The sequence below is a fragment of the Eschrichtius robustus genome, chromosome 2 (genome assembly GCF_028021215.1).
Source record: "Eschrichtius robustus isolate mEscRob2 chromosome 2, mEscRob2.pri, whole genome shotgun sequence".
Lineage (NCBI taxonomy): Eukaryota > Metazoa > Chordata > Mammalia > Artiodactyla > Eschrichtiidae > Eschrichtius > Eschrichtius robustus.
The window spans coordinates 170,600,426-170,623,522 of record NC_090825.1 but is presented as its reverse complement, the minus strand read 5'-3'; the positions used below and the strand labels follow the sequence as shown (position 1 = coordinate 170,623,522).

The 23,097-nt window shown below is 59.0% G+C and overlaps 1 protein-coding gene across 2 annotated transcripts in view; it reads left to right on the top strand.

Moving 5' to 3' along the window:
* ADGRL1 (adhesion G protein-coupled receptor L1) overlaps nt 1–23,097 on the top strand; it is a 43,787-nt gene that overhangs the window by 13,397 nt on the left and 7,293 nt on the right. For both annotated transcript variants that reach the window (XM_068536899.1, XM_068536898.1), the window contains exons 2-13: nt 2,959–3,122; nt 5,949–6,162; nt 9,921–10,030; nt 17,335–18,135; nt 18,986–19,300; nt 20,049–20,152; nt 20,436–20,621; nt 20,953–20,991; nt 21,160–21,343; nt 21,526–21,648; nt 22,182–22,396; nt 22,692–22,862. In XM_068536899.1, coding sequence (XP_068393000.1) covers nt 3,053–3,122; nt 5,949–6,162; nt 9,921–10,030; nt 17,335–18,135; nt 18,986–19,300; nt 20,049–20,152; nt 20,436–20,621; nt 20,953–20,991; nt 21,160–21,343; nt 21,526–21,648; nt 22,182–22,396; nt 22,692–22,862 — 2,532 coding nt within the window. In that variant the 5' untranslated portion in view covers nt 2,959–3,052. The remainder of the gene's footprint in view (nt 1–2,958; nt 3,123–5,948; nt 6,163–9,920; nt 10,031–17,334; nt 18,136–18,985; nt 19,301–20,048; nt 20,153–20,435; nt 20,622–20,952; nt 20,992–21,159; nt 21,344–21,525; nt 21,649–22,181; nt 22,397–22,691; nt 22,863–23,097) is intronic.

Sequence of the window (23,097 nt, the reverse complement as noted above, 5' to 3'; positions counted from 1 at the left end):
TTTAACTCCCTAAGGGAGAGCCAGGGAGGAGATACTCACCAGTTTAACTCTCTAGGGGAGGGTCAGGGAGGGGAGCATCCATCAGCCTAGGGTCAGTCCCCCCCACCATCTGACCATGGCTGGAAGATGGGGTGCAGGAGAAATGAAGTGGTGAAGAATGCCCCCCCCCCACCATGTAAAATTGTAAAGTGCTATGAAATGAACCAAAAACCATCAAAGGCCGTATGTGGACAGGGTTGCGGGATAAGAGACAGTTGTGGGCTGAGGAAGTAGAGGGGGGAGTTTCCTGAAGGCTGGGCGCTGGGGAGGGTGCAGAGAGCTGCTGCGGGTCAGGATCAGGGAGCAGGGCTGCAGGGCTGCCCTGTGAAACTACCTTCCCGTTTCACATGAGAGGAGACAGGCCTGGAGGGATGTCCTGCGCCATGAGCGAGCTGTCCTCATCTTTCTTGAGAACCTGTGCTGAGTCCCTGCCCTCAAGTTGCTCATGGTCTAGTGGGGAAGGTAATTTTTACAAGAATGTAATTTCAGGTGCCATGAATTAAAAATGGGGCTAGGGAATTCCCTGGCGGTCCAGTGGTTAGGACTCCGTGCTTCCATTGCAGGGGGCAAGGATTCGATCCCTGGTTGGGGAACTAAGATCCTGCATGCTGCGCGGCATAGCCAAAAAACAAACAAACAAACAAAAATGGAGCTGAAGGATGGCAAGCGAGGGCGGCGGGAGTGGTTAGGGTGGTCAGGGTAGGTCACTCTTCTGGGGTGACCTTGAGTTTGAGCTCTGAATGGTGAAAAGCTCCAGCAGGCGTGTGGGGATGCTGGGAGAGCATTCCAGGTAGAGGAGCAGCCCAGGCAAGGGCTCGGGCTGGAAGGAAGCTAGAGCTTCTAGGAACGGGAAGTGGGTAGGCTGGAGAGCATGGTGTTGCTGGGTCACCAGCGGCCTCTAGGCCCTGATGAGGAACAGAGACCCCAGGGGAGGGCAGAGTGGGAGGTGAATACTCGGATTTACATCATTAAATGGTCCCTTAGCACTGAGTGGAGGGCAGGCACGGAGGCAGGGAGGCTGGGAGGAGGAGGAGGCCGGGACAAGCATCCAGATGCAGCAGGATGGTGGCTTGGTCCTGGTGGTGGCACTGACGGCCAGAAGTGGGCAGGTTGGTGAGATACTTTGGAGGCAGAGCCCTTGGGACTTGCTGATGGAGTTTATAAAGGGGAGGGGAGGAGAGGAGTCAGGAATTGAGGAGGATCCTAGGTTTGGGTTCTGAGATTCATTCAACAAACATTCATTGCTGTGTGTCAGGCCTGTTCTAGAAGCAGGAGCAAAACAAAGCAATTCAATGATCCCTGCCGGTGCGGGGGCCCTTCCATAAAAGGGAGAAGTAGTTACATTTGAACCAAGGCCCAAAGTGGGTGAGGCAGCAGAGGAAGAGGCCATGTGAATAAATGGTGGACAGAAGATACATGCAGAGGAAGTGACAAGTGCAAAGGCCCTGGGGCAGGACCTGGTGTGGTTGAGGAATAGCAGGAGTGGCTGGAGCAGAGATGGGGACAGGGAGTTAAATCGACTGGTGGATAGGCTTTCATTTTGGGGGGGAAACAGTAGTCGGGGTTCTTTTGAGAGATTCCAAACTGGAAATAAGGGATTTGGAAAGTATTGGCTGGTCGGTGGTGTTGAGACCGTAGGACAGGCTGGGGTGACGGTGGGAGAGGACAGACCAGGGGTTTGCACACTGGAGGGCCGGTTAAAACACAGGTGCTGGGGAATTCCTTGTCGGTCCAACGGTTAAGACTCTGTACTTCCACTTCAGGGGGCACGGGTTCGGTCCCTGGTTGGGGAACTAAGATCCTGCATGCCACGCGGCGTGGCCAAAAAACAAACAAACAAACAAAAAATCATGGGGTGCTGACCCTCCTCAGAGAATGTGCATTTCTAGCAAGTTCCTGGCCAGGCTGGTGCCCCTGGGCTGGGGCCATATTGGAGAACCAGGGTGTAGATAAAGCAAAGGACTAAAAGTAAAGATCTGGGTGTCCAGTCTCGAGAGGATCCAGGGGAGACGGAGGCAGTGAGAAGAGGAGAGGCCGTGAGGGAGAAGAAGTGGGTCAGAACCCGGCTCTGTGCCCTCAGAGCCGCTGTGCCTGAGGATGGGCAGACGGGGTGGGGTTGGGGGGAATTGCAGGGGTTGCCACACAACTTCCACCCCTCCTTCACCCTCCCTGGCCCCCCAGGGGCTGCACCCACCCCTCACCCTGCCTGCTTGTCTCCAGCTTACCCTGAGGGTTCCCCCGGAGAGGAAAGAGGGGACTCAGTCATCCCTGGTCCCTGATCTGTGGCGCCAGCCAGCTGGATTCTAATTAGCTACCAGAGCCAGAGAAACGGGAAGCAGGGGACCAGGGGTGGGGACCTGGATTCCTGCCCAAGACCCAGAGGCTGCAAGCTGGGGCCAAGACGCCTGGGTCCCCCACCCTGGACGCTGTGCTGGGTGAGAAAGCTGGGGCGGGGGAGACAAATAGGCAGAGTCTTGATTTCGGGTCGGGGAAGAGGCTTCCAGAGGGCTCTCCTCCTCCGTGATGGAGGGTCTGAGGCCTGCCTGGGTACAGGTGGGCCCTTCATAGCTGTGACAGCCTGAAGCGTTGCCCCAGCCACCCGAGGGGGGCTGTCAGACCCCAGGAGGTGCTTCCAGGAGGTCCAAGATGCCCAGATGGGTGGGTCCATCTGTTGGGGTGGGAGTGGAGGGTGCAGTGTAAGCCAGAGGCCTTGGAGGGGGTCAGCCTCTGGCCCAAGGGCGCAGCTTCTGTCAGATACGGCTGGCTCGAGGGGGTTACATCGCCCAGCCCCTCTTGGGGCTGCAGGATGGAAGCCCTCAGCCGCCAGCAGGAGGAGAGGGGACCGGCCCAAACGCCCCTCCTACTAGGCCCGCTTTGGGTCGGCCGCTGCCCCCACCTCACTCTCCCTGTCCTCCCCAGACTGGTGGGCCAGGCCGTGGTACCCACCTGGTGATGCAGGGCGAGGCCGCCTGCACAGGCCACTGAGAGCCCCGAACGCACCCCAGCCGCCACCATGGCCCGCCTGGCCGCCGTGCTCTGGGGTCTCTGCGTCACTGCCGTCCTGGTCACCTCGGCCACCCAAGGTAGGTGCTGCTGGGGCTGGGGAGGGGCTGTGCCTCCAAAACCCTGCCAGGAGGGCAGATAGAACAGTGAAATACCTCCCGACCACTTGTTACGGTACCCGCTTCAGACCACTCAGAACCAGGCCAGAGGAAGACTTGGTGATTATGCCCCCTAGCACCACCAAGGGGTCCCCGGATCAGCCCCTCACCCCCCAACCCAGAGCACCAGGGTCCATCCCACCAGGGGTCCTAGAGCCTGGGATTCGGGATGTGGCCCCCCAGGACCGGGACAGGCCTTCCTGGTGAGCCGATGCTCTTCTGTCTAGTGTGTGTCTCTCTCGGTGTGATTACGTCTCCGAGGCTCTCGCTGGGAAGAAGGTTTAATTAAAGCATGCCCGCTGACGTTTATTTAAAAACAACTAATTACCCGGCTCGGCCCTATGCCGTTCCCGGGATCCTGCACACACCACAATTAGCGCCCCGAGCCTGCCCGCCCACCCTCACCGATTACTCAATTACAATCCCCATGGTGGGCCCAGGTGGGGGCAAGGGCAGGGCGGGAAGAGAGGCAGCGAGAGGAGGCCCTCTAGCCTCGCCCTCGCCCTGGGTGTGCCCCCTGCCTGCCCCTCCCAGCCCTGTCTGGAGGGCATTCGTGGTGGACCCTGCTCCCCAGTGCTCCCTCATACAGCCCCACCCTCCGGGGAGTCACAGAGGTGAAGGGGGCATTGTTTAGCCGTGCCACAGGGCCTTGGCACTGCTCCAGCCAGCTTGCACCCTCCCGTCCCCCAGCACCCATGTTCTCTACCTATCCAGGTCCTGCCCCACAGCCCCAGCTGGCCTGGGAGGGGCTGCTTCCACCCCCCAGACCCATCCAAGCCAGCCCTCCACCCCCGGCCTCCTTCCCGGGCCCAGGAAGGGCTAAAATTAGCTGCGGAAGCAGATGATGCTAGAGGAACGCACGTAAAACTTTCCCGCAAGTGGGACTCAACTCACCCCAAAAAACCCTGAGGGCCTAGCTGCCAACGCCGTTGGGCCCCCAGGTGGCATTGGAGGCACTAGATCTTGAAAAAGGGGCCCATTTGGCTCTGCTGCCATCATGCACTGGTGCCTTCTCTTCATCTACAAGTGACAGTCCCCACCTTGGAGCCCAGGGCCACTCTGTGCATCCCCACTTCCCTCTGGCACCCTGCAAGGCTTGGCTGGGACCAGTGTCCAAGAAGGTGGCTGCCCCAGCAGGCATGGACGGTACTGAGGCCACTCTGTCCAACAGAGACTCGCTGCCTTAATCATCTTAATGATAACAATAATTAGTGGCTTGCCATCTCACTGTGTACCCTGTGCACTGCAACCCTCTGCATGGATCTATGAGATAGGCGTTATCAGCTCCTTAGGGAAAGGAACGGGGCACAGAGCTGGTCGGTGACTGGACGAGGCCACCAGCCAGGGAGTGGCCAAGCCGGGATTCAAACCCCAGCCGGGGACTTCCCTGGTGGCGCATGGTTAAGAACCGCCTGCCAATGCAGGGGACACAGGTTCGAGCCCTGTTCCAGGAAGATCCCACGTGCCGTGGAGCAGCTAAGCCCGTGCGCCACAACTACTGAGCCCGTGTGCCACAACCACTGAGCCTGCGCGTCTGGAGCCTGTGCTCCGCAACAAGAGAGGCCGCGATAGTGAGAGGCCCGCGCACCGCGATGAAGAGTGGCCCCCGCTCGCCGCAACTAGAAAGAAAAGCCCTCGCACAGAAACGAAGACCCAACACAGCCAAAAATAAATAAATAAATAAATAATTTAAAAAAAAAAAACAGCCAAGAGAAGCGGTGCATGGAACAGTATCCAGGAAAGTTCCATGCACGGGGTTCTGGCGGTCCGCTCCCAGTGCAGTCACGGGCAGCAGGAACTCTATCCTGGCAATGATAAGTGACAACACGCATGTTGTACAGCCAACCCAGGAAGCTCCCCTGAGCCGTGGTGTCCAGAGTCTTTACTGGGGCTCAGTCGCGTAGACATGGCTGACCTCAGCCTCCAGCCCCTCCAGAGGTCAGCTGATACCGCATGACCCAAAGCGCCTACCTGGAACCGCATTGTTAGTGTACTAGTTTGCTAGGGCTGCTGTGACAAAATACCACAGACTGGGAGACTTAAGCAATAGAAATGTATTCCCTCCCAGTTCTAGAGGCTAGACGTCCAAGATCAAGGCGTCAGCAGGGTTGGTTCCTTCTGAAGGCCACAAGGGAAGGATCTGTTCCAGGCCCCTCTCCTTGGTTTGTAGATGGCCATCTCCTCCCTGTGTCTCCACATCATCTTCACTCTGTGTGTGCCTCTAGGTCCAAATTTCCTCTTCTTATAAGGACACCGTTCATATTGGATTAGGACCCAGTAGGGCCCTATTAATGGCCCACCTTAATGACCTCATTTTAACCTGATTACCTCTGTAAAGAAGCTATCTCCAAATTCGACCACATTCTCAGGTACTGAGGGTTAGGGCTTGATTTCAGCATTTGAATTTGGGGAGGGGGAAGACCCAGTTCAACCCGTAACAGTTAGCACAAGCTGCCTGGCATGGCTCAAGGCCCCCAGGTAAACAAAGGCACTCTTCTCAAGCAGGACACTTCAAGGGCTTAGAGGGCACCTCCCAGGAGCCAAGGCAAAGGCCAGACTCTCCTTGGGCCAGGTTAATGGCCTTACTACACAGGTGGGCACACGGAGAAGCCCATCTCACAGATGAATAAACTGAAGTTCATACAGTCCGCATCCCAGTACAGTCAAGCTGGAGGTGGCGCGTCTTCGGCGGGGGTCTCCCCTCCCTCCCTGGGCCCGGGTGTGACTCCCTCCCCCTCCTCCCTGCAGGCCTGAGCCGGGCCGGGCTCCCGTTTGGGCTGATGCGCCGTGAGCTGGCATGTGAAGGCTACCCCATCGAGCTGCGGTGCCCGGGCAGCGACGTCATCATGGTGGAGAACGCCAACTATGGGCGCACGGATGACAAGATCTGCGACGCTGACCCTTTCCAGATGGAGAACGTGCAGTGCTATCTGCCGGACGCCTTCAAGATCATGTCCCAGAGGTGAGGGGCCCCACCCTGCGGGGCTCCTGGGAGATGGGGTGGCAGCAGTCCCTGGGGTCAGTAAGGTGCCTGTCCTCCATGCGCCCCCTGGCCAGCACATCCCGTTCACCTTCAGTCTTCCTTTTATGCATTCGACCCATGTTTCCTGAGCCATTACTAGGGGCCGGGTCCCATGCAAACAGCAAATAAGACCCAGCCCATGCCCTGCCAACCTGTCACCTCCCCAACCTGTACCCTCTGCCACAAGCCCGTTGCCTCCAGAAGCTCATCCCAAGATTAGTGGGGGCTTGCAGAGTAAAAGCCATGGCAGGACAGAGTGAGATGTCATGGGAACTGAGAGACAGCCCAGAGATCTGGTCAGGCTTCCCTGAGGAGGTGATAGTTGAACACAGATGGCAGAAGTGTATGTGCTCGTGAGGGTCAGAGAGAACATGTGTGAGAATGTGAGGGAGGGAGTGTGAAGACTGTTTATGTCTGTAAGTGTGTGAGTATGGGGTGCATGTGTGTAAAGCTGCAGAAGCCTCCTTTCACACTCACACCCACACCACCTAGAGCTGGTCAGCTCTTCCTTTGAATTATACCCTGATGTGACCGCCACTTCCACCGCCAAGCCCCACAGGACTGCTACGGTATCTTCTGCCCCCTCTCCTTGCCTGCTATAGTCTGTTCCCCCCCATAGCAGCCAGGGGGCACTTGTGAGCACCTGAGTCAGGTCCTGTCCCTCCTCAGATCACAGCTCTCCTTGGCTCCAACCTCACTCAGCGCAAAAGCCTAAGTCCTCCCCTGAGGCCCCCAAGGCCCTGCACGTTCTGCCCTGTCCTCTCCCGGCCCTCACCTCCTCCACGCTCCTCCTCACTCACTGGGCTTCAGTTACCTGGCCCACTCCTTACACCCATCAGGCATCTTCCACTAAGGGCTCCCTCAGGGCCTTTGCACTGGCTGTTCCCCTGCCTGGAATGCTGTTCCCCAACAACCGCATGACTCCTCCCCCTCCTTACTCAGAGATTTTTTTTTACCTAACTAACCTCTCAGCGAGGCCTGCCTGACCACCCTCTAAAATCACAGCAATCCGGCCCCCGCCCCTGCCACTTCCTAGCCCCTTCCCTGCATTCTCGCTCTCCTAGTCCTGACTTCCATGCACAGTCCCATTGGCTATTTTGCCTCTTTATCGTGTCTTTATGTCTTCCCTCACGAGGCTGTCAGCCCCACGGGGAAAGGGAGTTTTTTCTGTCACCACTGTGTCCACAGCCAGATACACCACAGGCGCTCACTGAATTTTTGCCAAACGCCTGAGAGAATGCAGGGTTCACTCCAGGATCCTGAGCATAAAAGTGGAAAAGGGAAGGAGGCCTGGGGCCAGCTCTACAGCTCCTTGGGGATTCTAGAGTATGTCACTGGGTGGGGTCACTGAAAGCCTCCCGAGAGTTTTGGGCAGGGGACAGGCGTGATCAGGTAGGTGGCTCAGGTGGGTGGGCCAGGCCACAACCGCTTCATCCCCTCCCTCCCACTGTTTCTCTCTCAAACATCCATTCCGGGAATTCTCTGGCGGTCCGGTGGTTAGGATGTGCTCTCTCACTGCCGAGGGTCTGGGTTCGATCCCTGGTCAGGGAACTAAGATCCCACAAGCTACACAGAGCAGCAAAAGAAAAAGAAAAAAAAAAAAGGAAAAAATCAAACATCCGTCCCCCTCCAGAAATCTTGTTCCTCTTCCCCGCTTCCCATCTCCCGACACCCCTGCATGGACAGTCCCAGTGCAGCCTCTCTTTCCTCCTACCTCCTGCCTCCAAATCCTCCCTGCCCACTTCACTCAGCACCGGCCTCAGGGTCCGTGATGTTCTCCGCCGTGTCCCCAAGTACCTAGCACAGCGACTGACCCAGTTCCGACGCTCGTGGGGGTCTCAGTCCTGGGGGGGGCACACTGAGCAGTGTGGTCACTGGGGCTGAGGGATCGTGATGAGGCCACCCACCTGCCCCACTGTCTTCACACCTGGAGGCTCTTTATATTAGTGAGGGTCCGGCTCCACTACTCTGACGGAGACACCCCAGGATAAATACAGTGACCTGAACACGATCAGAATTGGAAAGGCCCTCAGCACCCGCTTCCCTCTGTCTCAGCACTGCAACCCACCCCACCCCCCGCCCCAGTCCTCCCCTCACCCCCACTCCCACCTCCTGGGCCAGAACTCAGTCACGGGCACTTCCAGCTGCACGGGAGGCTGGGACATGCAGTCTCCAGCTGGAAGGCCAGCGTTTTGGGGTTTTTCTTTTTGTTTTCGTCTTTATATGGAGGTGAAATCCACATTGACATAAAATTCACCACTTTAAAGTGAACAATTCAGTGGCATTGATTACATTCACAATCTTGTGCAACCTCTGCCTCTGTCTAGTTCCAGAACGTTTTCATCACCTCAAAAGGAAACTCCGTCACCCTTAGCAGTCGCTCTCCATTCCCCGCCCTCCCCCGAGTTCCTGGCAACCACTAATCTACTTTCTGTCTCTGAATTTGCCTGTTTTGGACATTTCATATAAATAGAACCGTGAAACACGTGGCTTCTGTGGCTGGCTTCTTTGACTGAGCGTGATGTTTTCAAGGCTCGTCCACATTGTAGTGTGTATTAGAGCTGCCTTCCTTTTTATGGCTGAATAATATTCTGTTGTATGGATGTGCCATGTTTTGTTTATCCACTCGTTTGTCGAAGGGTTGTCTCCACCTTTTGGTGATTGTGTAAATGATGCTGCTATGAACATTCGTATACAAGAATTTGTGCAGGAATACACCTGCAGTGTTACAGCAGATGAAAGCACTTCGGGGAATAGAACTAGTTCTTTGGGTCATCGGTAACTAAGTCTCTGTTTAACCTCATGAGGTCAGTGTTATATTTTTAAAGAAGGGGGTTGAGGTGGGTGGGTATAAGCAGATCCTCATTAGTTAAGCACTCATTGGTTAAGGGCGGGATTGAAGGGAAGACACAGGAGCCCCCTCTGCCCTGTACCTGTCAGGAAGCCCCCCCCCAAACCACTTTAACACACCCACAGTCAAGTTGCTGTCCTGCCCAGCCAAGACTTGGCCTGCTCCAGGGAAACGGAGACCTTGACCGTGGGAACAGACAGCAAGAAACATCTTTTTGTTGTCATTAAGTAGGCCTCCTGTTACATGGTAGCCAGCCTCCTGAGAAGTTGACAGGGACTCGGGGGTGTTCCCCATGGGGAACCAAGGATGGCTTCAGCATGAGGTGCAGACTCTGCCCCTCTCCTGACTGCAGAGCCTCACAGCAGGGCTGTCCAAAGGGTAGGACACGTCAAGACATGGTCTGAGGTGGACACAGGCAAACGCTGTGAGCATTTCATTAATAGCATCTTTGCAGAGACACCACCTTGTGTGTATGGCTTCACATCTTACTCTTCTGTGAACAAAGGAGGGGCTTTATGGTCAATATAGGAAAAAAAAAAAAACAAGGACATAACGGCACTGGTGACACTCAGGATGAAAGTGATGAAGTGTGGCTGGGGAAGCAGTTTATGGGGCCACCCCTCTGGCCCAGCCCTGAGCTTCATGCCGTGCCAGGGCTTAAAAATAGAAGAATCCTATCTGGTAGGAGAGAGCAGGCAGGAAACAGAAAACAACGCCCACACAAGGTCCCTGGCATGGTCTCTACAGTTCCTTCCCAATTTGGGGGTGTCCATTCCTCTCCTGACCCTGGGCCCCCCCCCCAGGTTCCAGGCCTGTCTTTTGCCAGCTCCCTGTCTCTCCTCCCCAGGTGTAACAACCGCACCCAGTGCGTGGTGGTCGCTGGCTCCGACGCCTTTCCCGACCCCTGTCCCGGGACCTACAAGTACCTGGAGGTGCAGTACGACTGTGTCCCCTACAGTGAGTCATCTTGTTCCTCATGCGGACACGGGCCCTTCCCCCTTCCAGAATCGAGTGAGGAGGAGACACCTTGAACACACACACACACACACACACACACACACACACAGGGCCAAGTCGGGGCCAGGCACACGGGGGGACAGCTGGGCCTGCTCCCTCCCTCACACATTCTCTTCACCCAGACACCCTTGTCCACACTGGTGTCTGCCCCACCCCCACCCTCACAGACTCTGTCCCCATCCACTGGGCACCTTCTCCAACTCTTGTTACCCTGGCCTGCTCACCCTGCTTCTTCACATGCCCTTGGCTTATTTATACACTCCAAGGCCACACCCACGTACTCCACTTGGCACACTTGTATCTCTCCTCTCCTCTCCCTGGACCTTGACCTCGCTGCCCTCTAATTCCTCTGCCTCCCTCCTCTTCTCTCACCCCTTCCCTTCGTGACCCCGTCTTACACACCTGCTCTTCCCTCTCACTCACCCCCCTTTCTCTGAGTTCCTTTTCCTTTCTCTTGTCCCCCTCACCCCTCACATGCGCCCACTCCTGCTCCTTCCCAGTCCTGGAAGCTGGACTCTGTCCTCACACAGAGGCAGACCACCCTCTGAGGCCTGGTGGCAGATCAGGTGTGAAGGGCTGGGGGCATCTTCCACAGATTCCTAACTCTTGGTTTGTTGGCCCGTTACCACAATAGTACTTCCTGTCTGCAGAGGAAGTGCCACCATGTTGGACTGAGGGTGGCACCAGGAAGCCTGAGAAAGGTGATCTGGGGAGCCAGGGGCTTGCCATTCTTGCACCTGGCCAAGGGGAGCAAACAATGACAGGGTCTCTCCTCCTCAGCACCCCACCCTTAACGTGGCCCTTCTTTCCAGCCCTTACTCTTCCCTCCCTTTCCCCCCATCATCCATCCCCTCCCCTCCACCCCCAGCTTCATGTAGCCAACCTGGAGGTAGGGCCTCCGGGCAGAGGGGGGAGGAGGCAGGGCCACCAGGGTGTCTGAGTGTGTGTGGGGGGGGTAGGGGCGGGGGAGCAGGAGACCCCGTGACTCTCCCTCCTCTCCCCTCCCACCCCAGCCTTCCCCCCCTCCCCCCAACCTTTGATTTCTCCTCGCAGGTGACTGACTGCAAACGTGCTGGGGGAGACGGGACAGCTTATGTGCTTCCATAACCTTCTTCTTTTACTCCTCACCCTTTCCTTTCAGCGACCAAGGCCTCCAGCCACTGCCTGAGAGGGATGCCCATCTGATCCTTGAAGCCTCCCCACAGCACTGGGGACACCGCCCACCCCCACGGCTGGGGCAGCAGGGAAAGGGGGCAGGAGTTGGGGAGCGTAGCACAGTGGGGAAATCGGGCTGGGTTCGAGGCTCGGCCCCGGCCCTTGGGTTTTCTGGCTCTGAAACTTGAGCAAATGACTTAATTTCTCTGGGCCGCTGCAGAAGGAGGCGAAAGTCCAGGAGATCGTGTGTGCGAAGCGCCTAACCCAGGGCTGGCCACAGAGGCTGCTCCTGGTGACACAGTGCTGGATGTAAACTCCTCCAGGGCGGAGGCCTCATCTTCACCCCCCAGCGCCCAGACCCAGGCCTGGTTCAGGATGTGCTCAGTAATGGTTTGGGTGCCGGGTGCCCTTTCGATCCAACTGAACCTATATCTTCCTCTTTAATGGTGGGAGGGGAATCAAACACCTTCCCTGAGGTGCTGCCCGGAGCACAGAGAATGTGGGTAAAAGCTCCCTGTGCACCCTCAGCCGTAGGTGTGAAGGAAACGGTGCCTGCTTTTGATAGCCATGTGGCCTCAGCCGTGTTGCCTCACTTCACTGATCCTCTTTCCCCCTCTACAGACAGGGTTCTCGAAAGGCTGCCCGAGAGGTGCTTAGCACGGTTCCTGGCACATAGTAAGCGCTGGGCACTTGGTAGTTGTTGCTTTTCTTGTGACTCCTCATCGTGATTTTTACCAATTATTATAATTGCTATTGGTAATCAAAAATAAAACTAACAACAGATGACAAACCCAATTTCTCCTGAGGCAGGTAAGATAAAGGGCAGGAAAAAAAAAAAAAAAAAATCCCCTGATCCAAGTGGCATCCAAAGCAAGTGGATACCATGCAGGTAAAGGAGCAGGAAAAAAGTTAGAGGGTGTGGGGAGGAGAGGGGCTTAGAGACCTCCTGGAGCCAAACCTCCAAGTGTGGGTGGGAGGGCATGCCCCTCAGAGATCAGGAGGGCTCAGGGGATGGGCAGCCCCCAGTCTGATGGGAGAGAGCTAGCCTGAGCCCTGGGAGAGGCAGGGGCACACACACATACACGCACTCATAGTCACAGACATGAAGGATGTGTCTTGGGGGGCTGAGCTAACTCCCGGTCCCAGAAGAAGACGGCTGGTGTTACAAGGGTGATGGAAGCCACGCCGCAGAACAGGGAAGCCGGGCACTCACTTGTCCCCCAAAGTTTCTCTGAGCACCTCCTGCGTACCGGGCCCTGGATGAGGCGCTGGGAAGGGAGCCAAACACGCCCCTCCAGAGAGGTGGCAGGAGAGCAAGGCCCTGGTCAGAGGTTCCTAAGGGGTCAGGGACACAGAGCCTGGAGGGGGAGCGGCCTGAGCAGCCATCTTGCCCTGGGCTTCAGAGGCTGGGGTGACCCCAGTGCTGGTCAGGGGTGGGTGCAGGGGCTACCGTGGGAAGGGAGCAGTGGGTGTGCGGGGCTCCCTGCCACACACACGTACCGGACAGGCCCGACTAACACTGGATTTGCCTTGCAGCTGAGCACAGTCTAACCATGCCCCCTTCCTCCCCCAGGTGCCGCCTGCCCATCCCAACAGCGGGCTGGGGAGCTCCCGGCTCCTGGGCCCCCAGGGGGGAGCTGGGCAGAGAAACTGAGCCTCGGGCTTGCCCCGGGGGAGTGTGGGAGCGTGTCTGTGCCCCACCTGCTGTCCTGCCCCATCTGTGATGTCCCCCCACCCCAGCCTCTTCCCTCTCTGCCTCTGTCTCCCCGACCGGGCTCTTTGAGGCCCAGGGGGCTCTGCCTGTCTGCCTCTCCGTCATTCTGTGTCTGATGCTGCCACCCTCTCTCTGTGTTGGCTTGTTTGGGGTTCTGAGGGTTTGGGGAAACTCAGCTGGACTCTTGCAAGGCCAGCACAGAAGCGGAAGGAGTCCAGTGTGTTCTCTCTCGTGGGGCTACCAGGCCCCAGGAGGCACTGAACCCCCTCCGCTGGGCCCCTGGTTCTAGCAGGAGGGCAGCAGGCCGGGCTGAAGGGGATCTAAGTGGTTCCTTCACTCCCCCCCACCATCCCTCCCTGGTGCCCCCCTAAGCGGAGCCGCCTCCCAGCTGGGGCTCCCCTCCCCAGTCCCCACTGCACTGAGGGTGCCCCTTCCCATCTGAAGGCTCTGTCCCCCTGCCTGCCTGTACACCCCCCTCCCTCTCCCCCCACCCCTCGTCTCTCTTGGTCTCTGTCCTCCCATGTGTTTCCCCCTCCCTGTGACTGTCTCCCTGACACCCTCCCTAGAGGAAAGGACTTGGGGGCGGGGGCTGATGCTACCTTCGGGGTTGGGGAACCAGGAGTGAGGAAAGAAAGGAAAAGGGGGCGTGTTGCCAGAAAAGAAACGAAAGCAATTTAATCTTTTTTTTTCTCTTTTTTTCTTGCACATTTTTTTTTTCAATTTGTTTTCTCTCTCTCTTCCGATGCTTAAAGTAGAAGTGGAGCAGAAAGGTAAACGCACTGTTACCAATGCTAACCCCTAACTCAGACTTTGTTTTACCTGTACCGTACTTATGTGACCCACCCTCCCCTCCGGCCCCTTCTTCTCCCCCCACCCCAAACTTGGTCCAGTCGCTATTCCCCACCCCGGTGTCCCCCTGGTGGGGCAAGCCCTGGTGCAGCTGGGTGACTCCACCCTCCAGACACCTGAGGAAGCTCCTCTCTGAGCCTGGGCAGGATCTTCCGTGTCTCTCTCTCTCTCTCTCTCCCCCCCTCCCTCCCTCTCTCTCTCTCTTTCCCCCCAACCCTCCCCTCCACCCCCGGCCCACCTTCCTAGTCCCTGGCCCTTGCGGGGCCGGCCGGGGGGGGGGGGGACCTGGCCTTCTCTCATACTTCTTTTGCCTCCTTCAGGAGAAGTGTGTAAGCATCCAGGGCGGGTGGGGAGGGAGGGACCCCCTTCCCTGGCTCCCGACCAGGGGTGGAGGGCACCGGGTGAGCCGTCTTTCTCCTCTCTTCCTCGTGCCCCCACTTTTGTAACATGTGTCGGGGTTCGGGGGAGGCAGGGTAGGGGGGACACCTTTGTTTTCCTTTTGGGGAGCAGATTCCTCCTCTCTCTTTCTCTCTCTCTCTCTCTCTCTGGCTCCTGGCGGCTTAAGTTCCTTCTGGTTTGGTGTTTCCAAGGCCCAGAGCTGTTTTGGAGCATGGAGTACCAGTTTCCCCCAGTCCCAACCCCTGTCCTCCACCAGCGGGGGGCCCAGCCCTGGGGAGGGGTATAAGCTGTCCCCAGCCCGGGGAGGGCAGCCTGCCAAATCGGGGCGAGGGGGTGGGGGCGGGCCTCAAGGTTGGGGGAGTGAGGGGCGGGGGAGCATTTTCTCTGGTTCTGAGATACTTGCGAAGCTGCAGTCAGGGTTTCTTCTGGGCTGTTGTGGTTAGAGGACCAGGGAGAGGGGGGCGGGGGAGGTATAGGCTGGGTCTGGGGACTTCCACGAGCACCATAATTTCTTGCGGGTGAAACCTTCAGCAGAGGGGGGTGTAGAACTCCATGGTGGGAAGAGCTGTCTGTTAGTGGAGCCGGGCAGGGCTGCAGCTGCAGGCCTGGGCTCTTGGGGATGGTCACTTCCTCCCCTGAAAGTTTTGGGAAATCTGCAGCTCTGAGGCAGGCAGCAGGGGGCACGGATGGAAGAGATGACGTTTCAGGATCACTTTTGCCTTGAAATTACGGTGGTCGGTGGAGCATCCCCTTTGAGGGAGGTGGGGCGGGGTCCCTCCGAGCTGCTCCCCTCCCCTTTGTCCCTTCCCCCACCTCATAGAGGCCTGGGCAACCAGCCCACCGCCCTGCCCCTCACTGCACCCCTCCACTCTCTCCCTCTCTTTCTCCTGGAGTCTCTCTCCCACCCAGCACCAGACACTCTTCTTGCAGGCCCGGTGGTGGTTTGGATACGGCAGCCTGGGAGCTTTTCTCTTCGAAGGGCGGGTGGGAGGAGGCTGGAGGGCAGAGGAGGTATTGGGAGCTTGGTGCTGGGGAGGGGTCCTTGCTGGCAAAGGCCCCAGGCAGACCCTCATCTTCTCCCCCTTCCCCGGGGTCACCTCTAACCACGTTTTCCTCCTCCATGCCCTGCCGACCAGGCCAGGCTCTGAGACCTCCCACTGTCCCCCCGCCCACACACACACACACACACACACACATCTGCTCAGTTGTCACAAAGCTGGCGGGGGACCTAGCTTGGGGAGAGGGGAGACCCAGGCACAGGGGAAAAGGGCAGAGGCCAGTGTGCTGGACAGAAGGTGCAGGCCAACCCCTCAGGGCATTGGGGACAGGGAGCTGGTGGAGCCCCCAGCTCCCCTCCCTCTCCTAAAACAGGGCATGCACCTGGCTGCTTTGTGCCTGGAGACCCTTGGGTCAAAATGTCCCCCTGCTGCTGTGAAGGGAGGGCTGGATATCCGCACCCACCCACCTGAGCCTCCTGAAGAATGAGGCTGGAAGTGGGGGAATGAGAAGTGTCCAAACCCCTCTAACCACTGGGGCCAACCCCCCCGCCCCCAAGCCGGCACCAAGTCTCAGCCCTCCCCGTCCCCTCAGGGCCAGCTGCTTTGGTGACAGACCAAGCAGGAGCAGAGAATTCACTACAAACTCTCACCCTGGCCTGTCCGTGGGTTCTGCTAGCAGGGAGGTGAGAGGGAGGCCCCCAGCCATCCTGGATGGAGGGACATCCCCTCTATAGGCGGAGGAGGGGAGCCTGGCCACACTGTGAAAGTCCAGACCTCCACCGGGTCAGTAAGGGGAGGCTAGGAGTAGGCGGCGCTGGGACGTGACTGGGCAAGGGTGGGCAGGCTATTGGTGGCCAACGAGATGCAGTTGAGGTTTTCCTCCTTTTCAGGGAATGGGGGGGTGGGGCGGGGCCCCCCACCTTTCTGACATCAGCGCTGCCTTGGTCCCTCCTCCCGAGCCGGGGATGGTTGCAGGTAAATCGGGGTCAGGGCAGGGGAGGTTGGGGGGGGGGGGCCTGTTGGGGGCGGGCTGGGTCTTTATCCTAGCACCTGGTTCCCTCCCTTGCCCCTTCTGAGCTGGACCTGGGACTGCCCCCCCAAGGGACCCTCAGTCGGGCCTGGGCCTTGGAGTGAATTCTCTGCTCACCCCCCTCTCTCCTCGCCAGCACTAACCCTTTCTTCCCAGGTGCTCTCCAGTGTGCCTCCCTTGGAGCCAGGACCTCGCCGAGCCCCCCACCACCACCACCTTGTCTCTCTTCCCTCCACACAGCTCTCCTCCCCCCCACCCAACTCTCCTGGGAGTCCTCTCCCTCCCCAAGTTCTCCCCCTCACCCTGTGCACCAGTGTCAGTGTCTGCTGCTGAATAAACCCCATGAGAGACCCTGCCGGCTGGGGGCAGGGCTGGGCACCCTCAGGAGGGGCTGGACTTTTCCAAATACCCTTCCTCAGCTACTGATTTCATGGGTACTGGGGGTGAGGGCTGCCACAGGCTGCATCAGTAACCTCGGGTGCCTCTCCCACCCTGGAATAGAAGTGCGCTCCTGACACCCACCCACAGTGGGTACGGAAACATCACTCTACCTTGCAGTTTTTGCAGGAGGAAGAAAATGGAGTTTAAAAAAAAAAAATCTGTGTCCTGGTGTGGTTGGTGAAGGATGGGACCCTTGACCCTAGCTCTTCCATAGGGGGCGCAGATGATGGCGAAGGGGCAGGGCCCTGAGTCCCTGGAACCTCAAAGCCACCAGTGGCTGCAGTGAGGAAATCTTTCCACTCCTGCTTAAGGCACACGAGATCGTCTCTGGGATGGCTCTTGCCAAACCCCTTATCCCCAGCCTGTGGGGTCTCTAGCAGCCAGGGGAGGAAAGAGGGGCACTACCTCCCACCACTAACCCTGCTCTTAATGGCCTCCAGGGTTGACATCTCCAGGGAGAGGGGCAGCTGGGCGGGGCGGGGGTCCCAGCCCGGAAACCCCCTTCCCATCACCAGCCCTACCAAGCAACCGTGACTGCAGCAGCAGGAGGGGACAGCCTGGCACCCCCCTAGCCGCGTGACCAACTTGCCTCTCTCTCTCCCCCTCCCTTGCCCCTGCTCCCCTCCCCGTGTCCTCCCCGCCCACCCACCTGGCCCAGTCTTCGTGTGCCCAGGGACTCTGCAGAAGGTGCTGGACCCCACCTCAACACACGAGTCGGAGCACCAGTCTGGCGCATGGTGCAAGGACCCACTGCAGGCGGGTGACCGCATCTACGTCATGCCCTGGATCCCCTACCGCACGGACACGCTCACCGAGTACGCCTCATGGGAGGACTACGTGGCGGCGCGCCACACCACCACCTACCGCCTGCCCAACCGTGTGGATGGCACGGGCTTCGTGGTCTATGACGGCGCCGTCTTCTACAACAAGGAGCGCACGCGCAACATCGTCAAGTACGACCTGCGCACGCGCATCAAGAGCGGGGAGACGGTCATCAACACGGCCAATTACCACGATACCTCGCCCTACCGCTGGGGGGGCAAGACCGACATCGACCTGGCCGTGGACGAGAACGGGCTGTGGGTCATCTACGCCACCGAGGGCAACAACGGGCGGCTGGTGGTGAGCCAGCTCAACCCCTACACGCTGCGCTTCGAGGGCACGTGGGAGACCGGCTACGACAAGCGCTCGGCGTCCAACGCCTTCATGGTGTGCGGCGTCCTCTACGTGCTGCGTTCCGTGTACGTGGATGACGACAGCGAGGCTGCCGGCAACCGCGTGGACTACGCCTTCAACACCAACGCCAACCGCGAGGAGCCCGTCAGCCTGGCCTTCCCCAACCCCTACCAGTTCGTCTCTTCCGTTGACTATAACCCTCGTGACAACCAGCTGTATGTCTGGAACAACTATTTTGTGGTGCGCTATAGCTTGGAGTTCGGGCCACCCGACCCCAGTGCTGGTGAGGACAGCTCAAGTTCGCTCCCAAACGCCCCCTAGGTCCCAGGGTCGGGGGGTGCACTCTGTGACATCTTAGGGGACCTGGAGGTGGGTTCGGGGGAGCCCTGGAGGCATTGGCAGTGTGACATGGCAACGTGACAGAGGCTGTTCTAAGCACCCAATTAACTCCTCTGATCCTCGCAGTCTAGGAGACAGGGCTTATTATTGCCCCGTTTTACAGATGAGGAAACCCAAGCACTGGGTGAGTATGGGATTAGCTTGCTCATTTGAGGATTTGGACCAAGGACTCTGGGCTCCTAACCAAGCTGCACTATGTCTCCTAGAGGCCTGTGCATTTTGAGCCCTGGAACCCCTTTAACCAAAATGTTGGGTGGAAGCCCAGTATCAGTAAAACAGCAAAGCTGTGCTGCTGATGTTGGCCAGGATTGGGGGCCCCTCCACAGTCTCATTCTGCCCCCTCAGCTGCCCTGAACCAGCTCTGAGCAGCCCCACAGCTCCAGGGAGTCCCATCTAATCCAAAAGGAGGAGCTGAGGCCCCCAGAGGGAAGGGACGTGGCCGGGTCAGAGAGACCAGAGTAAGAGGAAATTGAGGATGGGAGGTGACCGTGTACAGCAGCCTCCAGACACCTCCTTCCTGGCCTGTCTTCTGTGGTTGCTCTCCCAGACTTCAGAGTACAAATGAGTGAATTTTTGCCACCTTCCAATGCTTCAGATGGTCCCAGGGGTACGAGGGACCTCTGCGGGCAGACAGGGGCCAGGGGAGCTCTCCCAGACCTAGTGGGGACCAGGATATCTTTCAGTAGGCCTGAAGCGTGGGGCTAACCCCGTCTCATATCCCCTCTCCCTTCCAGGCCCAGCCACTTCGCCACCCCTCAGCACGACCACCACGGCCCGGCCCACACCCCTGACCAGCACAGCCTCGCCTGCGGCCACCACCCCGCTCCGCCGGGCGCCCCTCACCACGCACCCCGTGGGTGCCATCAACCAGCTGGGACCTGACCTACCTCCAGCCACTGCCCCCGCCCCCAGCACCCGGCGGCCCCCCGCCCCCAATCTGCACGTGTCCCCGGAACTCTTCTGTGAACCTCGAGAGGTGCGGCGGGTCCAGTGGCCGGCCACCCAGCAGGGCATGCTGGTGGAGAGGCCCTGCCCCAAGGGGACTCGAGGTGAGTGCAGAGCCAAGGTTACCTCCACTGCAGCTGGCTTGGGGAATGGCCACTGCTGGGTCTGGCCAGGGAAGGGCCAGGGGACATGCCCCTAACTCAGCTCAGCATAGATGCACTTACCTATCCATCTCCCCTGGCTGAGTGTGGGTTTCATGCAGGGGTCACGCCTGATGTCTGCAGCTGTGTCCCCAGAGCCCAGCAGCAGCTCAGTTAGTGCCCCACGCCTTGTCCCCTGTCCCCTGCTGCAATACTAAGCACCCGCCACGTGCAAAGTGCTGGGTGGACCCTGCAGGGAGCCCACGGGAGGTAACTTGAGTCCTGGCTTCAGACTGAAATGGAACAGGCCCGGGAGCAGCTGGTGACAGGGCACAGCAGCTGAAGTGCCAGAGAGGGTGGCGCCGGGACCGCATGCTCTAGGGATCCCGAGGGGAGGGTCAGAAGAGGCTTCGTTGGGGAGGGGGGGCTTCCAAGACGAGCTTTGCTAGAAGGTTCCAACTGTGGTAGGCAAAGACGGAAGAGGAGCCAAGAGGGAGGGTTTAGGGGAGGTGAGGAGTGGCTTATGTCACCTCAGAGTGACACCTCTCTTGACTGTCCGGCCTGCTTCATGCCTGGTCTTCCGTGTTCCCCTCACCTCTCTCCTCACCCACTCGTCCCCCTCTCTCTGTCATCTCCTTTCTCCCTGCCTTGGCCCATCCTTCTCTCCTTCCCTGTGGCTCCCTTCTCTGTTCCTGTGTGTCTGTCCCTACAGGAATTGCCTCCTTCCAGTGTCTACCAGCCCTGGGGCTCTGGAACCCCCGGGGCCCTGACCTCAGCAACTGCACCTCCCCCTGGGTCAACCAGGTGGCCCAGAAGGTACCAGCAGAAGCTGCCCCTCCCAGTCAGGCACACATGCTCACGCAGCAGGCCCTGGGTGCCCAGGCACGGCACAGTGGGGGCAATGGAACAACTGGGGAGACAAGCAGGGGTCCACTCCCTGGCCTGCAGAGGGAGCAGAGACAGATGGGGAGGGAGAAGGCAGACAGGGAGAAGGGGCAGCAGAGAGAGGGATGAGAGGGGCTGAGCAGGCTGGGCGTGTGAAGAGGGAAGCAAAACGGTCCCTGACAGAGCCGGGGCATCCCACTCCCGCCTCACACAGATCAAGAGCGGGGAGAACGCAGCCAACATTGCCAGCGAGCTGGCCCGCCACACCCGGGGCTCCATCTATGCGGGTGATGTGTCCTCCTCTGTGAAGCTGATGGAGCAACTGCTGGACATCCTGGATGCCCAGCTGCAGGCCCTGCGGCCCATCGAGCGCGAGTCAGCTGGCAAGAACTACAACAAGGTAGGGCCTGGTGGCAGGGCCAGCAGGGCAGGGGGCACTGCCCTGGAAACTTAGGAAATATCCGGCCTGTTACCGCGGAGCTGGGCTGCCACCCACGGTGACGAGAGAAGAAAGAAGGACAGACCCCAGGCCTACTGGGGCTCCCTCCTGAACTGCCCTGCACGGTCCTGGGGGTGTGGGCTCCCTTAGGAATGGCCCTTGCTCATGGCCTAGCCCCAGGTCAGTAGCAGAGGCAGAAGGGCAAGCTCCCTGGGGCCCAGACGTGAGTGTTGGGGTTAGAGGAGTGGGGCTGGGAGACCAGCCCTGAGAGCACCTCCATCTCTTTCCCCAGATGCACAAGCGAGAGAGAACCTGTAAGGACTACATCAAGGTGAGGCTCAAGGGCTCCTGCTGACCGAGGGGTGGGGCAGCCCTTGTCGCTCCTGGGCAGGCCCCAGGTGGCGCTGGGGATGGAGTTTCGGAGAAGGGGGCGCAGAGCCCAGCCCGGGGAACCGGAGTATGTAGGGGGAATCAGGGCGCTGCCCCCGCACCGTTGCAGGCCGTGGTGGAGACGGTGGACAACCTGCTGCGGCCAGAGGCTCTTGAGTCCTGGAAGGACATGAATGCCACCGAGCAGGTGCACACGGCCACCATGCTCCTGGACGTCCTAGAGGAGGGCGCCTTCCTGCTAGCCGACAATGTCAGGGAGCCTGCCCGCTTCCTGGCCGCCAAGCAGAATGTGGGTGAGTGCTACGATCGTGCTAGGGCAAGTTTGGGCGCAAATCTTGAACAGTGGGGCCCACTCGGCCTGGAGACCTTGGGGAATACCCTGGCCCTCGACCTTGGGCCTCTTGCCACAGCCCGGGCCTCTGGACTGTGGACAGACCCCCAACCTTGTGTGCCCTGCCGTACCCTGTCCCCACAGTCCTCGAGGTCACAGTCCTGAACACAGAGGGTCAAGTGCAAGAGCTGGTGTTCCCCCAGGAGTACCCGAGCGAGAACTCGATCCAGCTGTCCGCCAACACCATCAAGCAGAACAGCCGCAACGGTCAGTGCCCGAGCCCCGTGCTGGCACCCCTGCTCCTCTCATGGAGGACAGCAGTTCTTAACTTTTATCGGATTGAAGGATCTAAAAGGAGGTTGGGACCCGTGGCAATACACAGAGATGTCTTTCATTCAAGCTAGTGTTAACGTTTCAGGGGATTCATGGAGAACCCCCCTGAAAGCCCCACAGAACCTAGGACACTTTGCAGTTTGTAGGGCTCCTGTGCAGTAGCAGTTGATCTTCATAGTTCAGGGAGGATTGTGCCATTTGAGATTAAGGTCCAGAGAGGTTAGGGATTTTTTCAAGGTTACACAGTAAGTGAGAGGTGGGCCAGGGACCCAGCCTGTGTATCCTGGCCCACTGCCCTGCCGTTGGAAACTGCCTGTAACTGAGCAGTGGTCCCCTAGAAGGACTCCCGGAACCCCACTTGCCTGGGCTGCAGCCTGCCTGGCTTCAGAGGTCCTGGCGGCCAGCGTGGGGGAGCTGCACACCAGCCAGGGGCTGACGGCACACCCTGCTGCGCCTGTTCTCCCCAGGAGTGGTCAAAGTTGTCTTCATCCTCTACAACAACCTGGGCCTCTTCCTGTCCACCGAGAATGCCACGGTGAAGCTGGCAGGAGAAGCGGGCGCGGGGGGCCTGGGGGGCGCCTCCCTGGTGGTGAACTCCCAGGTCATCGCAGCGTCCATCAACAAGGAGTCCAGCCGAGTTTTCCTCATGGACCCTGTCATCTTCACTGTGGCCCACCTGGAGGTGAGCTGAGGTGCCCCCTCCCTCCGTGAGGGTCCCAGCATCCTCCACTGTCCCTGGCTGTGTATCCCCCGCTACTGTGTGTTCACCCACCCCAAGAGCAAGTTACAACCCCTCCGTGGGGCACCAGCCCCCACCTCAGCAGCTTGGGCCATTTGTCCCCAGAGATCTGAGACTGTCACCTGGAGCCCAAAGCCCCGGGCACTTCTCTCCTGCTTGTCGCTATCCCCATAGCTGGGTGTGCGGGCTGGAGTGGGACTCCCCGGATCTGACCCCCCCGGTCACCACCACACAACAGGCCAAGAACCACTTCAACGCTAACTGCTCCTTCTGGAACTACTCGGAGCGCTCCATGCTGGGCTACTGGTCAACCCAGGGCTGCCGCCTGGTGGAGTCCAACAAGACCCATACCACGTGTGCCTGCAGCCACCTCACCAACTTCGCCGTGCTCATGGCTCACCGCGAGATCGTAAGCTGGCCAGCGCTCCGCTCCTCCGGGCGGGCCCACTTGCTGGCCCGGCTTTGCATGGCATCATAGAAAGTGCTGCATGGGCGGTGCCAGGGAAGGCCAGCTTCGTGGGCATGGGGGGCTTGAGTCTTGCCTGGGGCATGAGGCCATACGTCTGGCTCTCTTTGGTCACAGTCCCACCTTCTCCCAAGGCACTCTGGAGAAGCAAGTTGGTGTCACCTTTGTCATCTCTCCA